A 6,788-nucleotide genomic window follows, 5' to 3' on the forward strand; every position below is an offset into this window, starting at 1 on the left:
GCTGCAATGCTTGGTAAGAAATGTACGCATTATCCTGCCCATGCAATTGTAACCCCTCTGTACAGTATGTTCACAAATAAAATAAAATAAAATTAAAAAATAAACAGTTAAGATATTATTTAGCATAATAATGAAACAACTTTCATCTCTAATTTGGGCAAGACTCTAACCAGAGGGTATTGTATTTTTCTCTCTTTGCAGAGAGTTAAATCGAGTCAGGAGACGCTAAGTAATTCACACAGCTAATAAGGACAGGATTCTCAAACGAAATTCCAAGAACACTGTAATTAGAGGATCTCTCCATACAGAGCTTTGGCTCCTCCTTTTAATTGGCACAGTCGAGTCAGAGCTTTGCTGTTCAAGAAGAAAAGAGAGGGAAGGAGAACATATATAAAAATCCTAATGACTGCCTCACTGTTCTTGCTTTGCAGCCTGTGAACTTATGAACCAAGGCATCTTGGCCCTAGTCAGCTCCATTGGCTGCACATCCGCGGGGTCCCTCCAGTCTCTAGCCGATGCCATGCACATCCCTCACCTCTTCATCCAGCGATCCACAGCGGGGACCCCCAGAAGTGGCTGTGGACTTACCCGCAGCAACAGGAATGACGATTACACCCTCTCTGTGCGTCCACCTGTGTATCTGAATGACGTTATCCTGAGAGTGGTCACGGAGTATGCCTGGCAGAAATTCATCATCTTCTATGACAGTGAATATGGTAAGTGTTTAGCCACCCTCTGAACCTCCTGCACCGAGGGCTGCCTGAGAAACAACTTCGCTGAATCCTCAAAATCTGTAAGAGGCTTACCCGTGATTTGTAGTGTCATTAAGTTCATCCTTTTGATGTCAACTACCTTTCCATTTAAATTTTAAAATCAAATAGCTGTTGAGCTCCATGGCATGTATTTGCCCTCCAAGCACTTGGGAACTAAACTAGGGTAGAGAGTTCAAAGCAAACCTGAGTTACTTAGCAAGACCCCATCTCAAAAATAAGCAAATGAACACCCATACCTAAGGCTTATTTTATATTTTTTTTCTAAGAGTCTGACTTCAGCATATATTGCTTTTTTTTTTCAAGTAATAGGAAGTTGTAGAAAAAATGCAATAACAGAATATATTCTTTCTCTAGGTGTGTATACCTTTTTAAAATTACTTTCATTGTTTTTATAAAGGTGATATACGGAGGGGTTCCCCTTTCATAAGTCAGGTAATGAGTACACTTCTTTTTGGAAAATATCACCCCATATCTTGCCCTACTGTTTTCCCTCCTGTTCCCATCCACTACATTTTCAATGGAGTGTTTAGTGAGTACCCCTGCTGCATTTGTTCACCCTTTGTCTCTCCCTTCTGGTGCCTCCTCTTACCTCCACCAACACAGATACATGAACAAACAAGGCAAAAAGAAAAGTCAGGGAAAGAAAAAAAATAACAGGTCTTATTTCCATTTCCCGGAGTCCATTTTGATAACTACCGTTTTGTATGATCAAAGGCACAGAGGCCTTGTGCCTTTGTGTTCCCCGGCCCAAGAATGTCCCCGACTGGTCTCACTGTGTATGAATGCCTAGAGTGCTGTATAATTTATCATGTCCCAGTATATTTTAGATCTAGCTTCCACATATGAGATATAAAAACCATTTCTCGAGACATCTTAAAACACTGAGAAAAAGTTTCCATTTTCTGTTTATTATTCTTGATTAAAAATATCTGACAATCTTGCGTATACCCTGGGTAGACTTCAGTACTTCCTCCATCCTCATAATTTAGAGTTGCTGAAATGATACTTTAGCAGCAGCACTGCATATTATTGTCTTCGATATAAAAGTTTACAAAAGGCCAGGCACTAGTGGCTCACGCCTGTAATCCTATATATTCAGAAGGTTGAGATCTGAGGATCGCTGTTCAAAGCCAGACTGGGCAGGAAAGTCCATGAGAGTCTTATCTCCAAGTAACCACCAAAAATCCCTAAGTGGAGCTGTAGCTCAAGGAGTACAGCACTAGCCTTGAGGGAGAAAAGCTCAGTGACAGTGCCCAGGCCCTGAGTTCAAGGCCCAGTACTAGGACATAGTGTACACACACACACACACACACACACACACACACACACACACACACACACACACATAATGATAATAACTAAAAGAAAGAAGAAAAGAACAATTATGTAGTTGAAACAATGTATTCTCCAAGGCAAAACACAAAACATGCTCCCTAAATTTACCACAATTTGAGAAGAAAACATTTTTTCTCAGCGTATTATCTTGCAATACAGCAATATAATGTTCAAAAATCATCTTTTCCCTTGTTTTCTAACTGACTTATCCCCACCATCTTCAAATATATTTTCTTGCTTATTTCTGTCAATAGGAAAGAGAAGGGGAAAAATAGGCTTGATCAAATGAGGGGAAAGAAACTCAGTAAAGAATTTAGATTTAGAGACATGCATACAACTTAGAGGGTATGTCTTCAGAAAGAGTCTCTAAGCATTATTCTCTCCTGGATCTTCTTTTTACATTTTTATCTAAAAAAATGTTTTCCTTAGCTAATAACTAAATAAGCATTACAAAATTGAATACTGTCTTGTCCTGATCTGCCCAACATTGTGAAGAATATTGGAGCAGAGATCTGTCACACAATGGGTCATAAGGCACTGTCAATAGAATGAAGAACCAACAGGCTGGCAGAAATCTGGACAGCAACAAACAAGAGTTCCTGTGGACTCCCAGAGAAGGAAAATAACCGGCAGTCACATTTAGCCCCCAAATATTCAAAAGGTTGCATGGGTTTTGGCAGCCAGAGATCTATTAAACTTGATGAGTAGGATTCAGCCAAATTCTGTGACACTCTCTAGAAACAGTTTTTTGTCTCCAGTTCCCAGGACGGAAACCCGTATTTCTATTACTTAATTCATGTTATTCAGGGGTCACAGCACAAAAACCAAGAGACTGAAATGAATAAAATAAACAGAAAACGGTATAAAAATTGGCTCATCAGCAAAATGAAGGATTGAAAGCAAGACGTGTTTGAAATTCTGGACGGAATTGTTTAGTCAGTGAACCCATGGTCTCAGGGATCAACAAGCTAAGAATGAATTTTTTCCATTCCTTCCTGTCAAACTGTCTGTGGCTTTTGCCATCTTCAATGGGGTTGTTATAGTCTCTGAGGGAAACATAAATTGGAATGATGAATTTTTAAACCCTAAATCATTAGGGCAAGGAAACAGTCAGGACTATTAACAGAATCCTATAAACTAAAGGGCAGAAAAGTGATTATTTTGATCTGTGTGGTTTTTGCAACATTAAAATGAGACTTTAACCCTTTGATTCTAAATAGGAGAATAGGATAGAAAAAAACTTGTCAGCTGGTTTCCAAATCCTGTAGGGATTACAATAAAAAAGTTCTTACAAAAAACATTTTTATTCTTGATGAGTTAGATACATTTTTGAAAATAGGCCTGAAATACATAGTTGTGGAATTATTCACAAACACTTGAAATTTTCCATGCTTCTGTTTTTCTTTGAGTGAGTACTATGACATAATCACAGTGTATGACTGAATGCCTTTAAAACGATCGTGCTAAAAACTGTTCTTTTTATATAAAATAATTGAAAAATATTTTTCTTTAGTTGGAGGACAAACTTACTTTTTACCTTATTTAATTTAATAACATGAAAACTTGCTTTGCTTCTGTCATTAATATTATTTCCAGTAATACCATTACTTAATGAAAGAAAATGTCCTTTTGATACTGACAATAAATCTTAGTAGTAAAAATCTAGGCTAGAGTCCAAGGTAAACATAAAACTGTCCAAGTACCTTGTACCTTGATGCAGTTTCTATGTATTTACATCTCCATTCATCCGTGTCTTCGTTTTTAACTTCAAACCTTGGAATTGCACTTGACTTTTATCTTGATTATCAGGAATTGCTTTCATTAATGAATGGATCAAACTTGGTCTCTGGATGAAATCAGGCAGCTTGCTGGGGCCAAATGTTTCAAAAGGACTATTTTGCTAGAAAAATATCCTTTACTTAAAAAAAGAAAAAAAGATCTCAGTACCTATATGTAGTTAATTAGAAAAATACTTTTTTCCCCCAGAAACAGGTAATTATGATTAAGGGCACAGGATAAAAGTCTACTTTAAACTCTCTAACAAAGAAAATTCATATCTTTGATTCTAAGTAAAGGGATGAAAAGGGACCAAAAAAAAAAAACCTAGAGAAACTTTATTTGAATAGGTTGATTCAAGACATTTTTAAAGGCTTGAAAATAACATAGTGTTAATTTTTTTTGGGGGGGGATCCGGTTGTGGGGCCTGAACTCTGGGCCTGGGCGCTGTCCCTCAGCTCTTTAGCTCAAGGCTAGTGCTCTACCACTTGAGCCACAGCACCACTTCCAGCTTTTTTTCTTTTTGCTTATGTGGTGCTGAGGAATCGAACCCAGGGCCTCATGCATGCAAGGCAAGCACTCTACCACTGAGCCACCTTCCCAGCCCTAATGTTAATTTTTTTAATGTGCCATTCTTCTATACTTAGTCCAGTGAAAGGTATGAGATGAAAAGTTTTATAGACGTAGTCTTACCTTTTAAGGAGCAGGAGAAACTTAATAATTAACAAAAGAGGTAAAATAGGCTGCATCTCTCAATGAAAGAAAGAGTGGGTAAAGTGTTATCTGTGATGCAACCTGATGTCTGGTACTGTAAAATGAGAAAAGGGTTTAAGTTAGGCAGTACTCATTAAAGGTGGCTTTGTGGTAGACTTTGATCTTGGCTATTAAAGATAGGTAGAATTTTCTGAGACAATTCTATGTGAGAAAACAGCCACTTCAATAGAGAGAAAGTGTGATCAAGTCTTACAGCAACTGAAATATTAAAAATGTCTCTGAGCATTCCTATTTGCCAGGAGCTAGAATGAATATTTCAAGGCCATATCATTTAGTTGTAGCCACCAAAAATGTAAGAACCAAGGGTAATCCAATAGCAGATGTTTGCTCTATCCACAGTTTGGCCTATTTTCTGTATGATAGCCTTCTGAACTAATTGTTATTAATGTCATTGTTGTTGTTTGCAAATGCAAATTTGAGGTACTGAGGGGTCAAGCAATAGAAATCAAGAAGCCTAAATCCAAACATGAATGTTCTCTTCTATAGTTCTGGCTTTCAGCTACTAGAATAGTAGCTGAAAAAGAACTAAGATTGTTTTCTGACAAACTGTGAAAAAATAAGTTCACAAATTAAATGTGAATTAGAAGTTCAGAAAGTAAAACTCTTCATTAAAGAGATACAATCACCTGTGTCCTATCCTACATATGAACAACAGGAAATATTCTATATTTAAGTTGGGAAATTCTACTAATTAAACCTTCTCGGAAGCATAGAAAAAGAATAATCAAAGTAGGCTGATATATGATATCATTAGCAGAAATAGCAGCTGATTTACACAATAGCCATTGTCCCACAGCAGAGCAAGGGAACTTACACTAGCATGGGATTGAAAGTACCATGAGCCATATATATATACACACACACACACACATACATATATATATACACATATATTCACATTATATTTGATGTAAATTATGAAAACATTGAATTACATAATTAAGGCTAAGAATGGGAGGGAGTAATGGGGAGAGAACATTAATCAAGATACTCATAACCTGAATTATAGAGTTACCTCTTTATACAATTACTTGGTATTAAAGTTTTCAGAAATGTGGAGAAATAAAAAAGGCCCCATGAGACATGAATCAGTGTTAGGTAACTTGTTCATTTAGGGTTTTATTTTTTTGCGGGGGGGAGTTTTGTGTGTGTGCCAGTCCTGGGATACTGAAGCCCGAAACTTTTTTCTATCAAGGCTAGAACTCTACCACTTGAGTCACAGCTCCACTTCTGGCTTTTTGGTAGTTAGAGATAAGAGACCCTTGAGCTTTCCTTCCTAGTCTGGATTCAAACTGTGATCCTCAGATCTCAACCTCTTGAGTAGCTAGGATTACAGGTGTGAGCCACCAGCACTGGGCTTCAGTTGCTATTGATCTACAATTCAGTAGGCCTTATGGAGCAAAGCAGTTGAGGTCTATGCTGTACCTGTGGGGGGATGAAATACAGCTAAGTAGCCCTGACCGTAGGGAATCAACATATCTTCTTCTCTAGTGAGCAAATGTGTTTGCAAAATGTGCATTATGAGACTCACGGAGAACTCGCTCTCACGCTCTCCGTTGTTAGGTTCTGACAGATTTCCCTATATCCTGATTAATGTGAGTGACAGGGACTGCCTGGGACCCAGTCCATTCACTTTTTCTGATCTGTCTTTAAGGATGCTCTGAGCAGTACACTCATCAAACAGTCATGGCATTAGACTAGTCTCAGGCAACTAAAGAAATCCCAGAAACTATCAGAATCTACTTTTAAAAGTCAGGCAACTTTCTCCTTAAATTCCTACAGAAATGTACCCACTTTGCCAAGAGGTATTAATCCAGGTTGAAAATATTTACTTGGGCTTGAATAGTCTCTGCTTTGGTCTGGGAGTAGGAAGTCTGTTACCCACAACTACCACGACTGTGGTGAGTGGATTGAAGATGAGCTAAATGATTTCCAGAGCGACACCATGGATCGCCTCAGTGAAAGGGAAAATTTTCTAATTGGACAACTCCAATGATAAGGAATACTGCTCCCAAAATAACCCACAAGCCTAACTGTTGTTCATTAGTCCTTATTCTAGGCCTAACGGTTGTTCATTAGTCCTTATTCTAGGCCTAACGGTTGTTCATTAGTCCTTATTCTAGGCCTAAC

The 6,788-nt window shown here is 38.0% G+C and overlaps 1 protein-coding gene across 2 annotated transcripts in view; it reads left to right on the top strand.

Annotated features, from left to right (window-relative positions):
• Positions 1-6,788, top strand: part of Grid2 (glutamate receptor, ionotropic, delta 2) — a 1,023,751-nt gene that overhangs the window by 523,833 nt on the left and 493,130 nt on the right. The window contains exon 3 of one of the 2 annotated variants that reach the window (XM_013029731.1): positions 432-716. The exons of the other annotated variant lie outside the window; for it this stretch is intronic. Coding sequence (XP_012885185.1) covers positions 432-716 — 285 coding nt within the window. The remainder of the gene's footprint in view (positions 1-431; positions 717-6,788) is intronic. 2 annotated transcript variants of the gene reach the window in all.

The sequence above is a fragment of the Dipodomys ordii genome, unplaced genomic scaffold (genome assembly GCF_000151885.1).
Source record: "Dipodomys ordii isolate 6190 unplaced genomic scaffold, Dord_2.0 Scaffold122, whole genome shotgun sequence".
NCBI classification, from domain to species: domain Eukaryota; kingdom Metazoa; phylum Chordata; class Mammalia; order Rodentia; family Heteromyidae; genus Dipodomys; species Dipodomys ordii.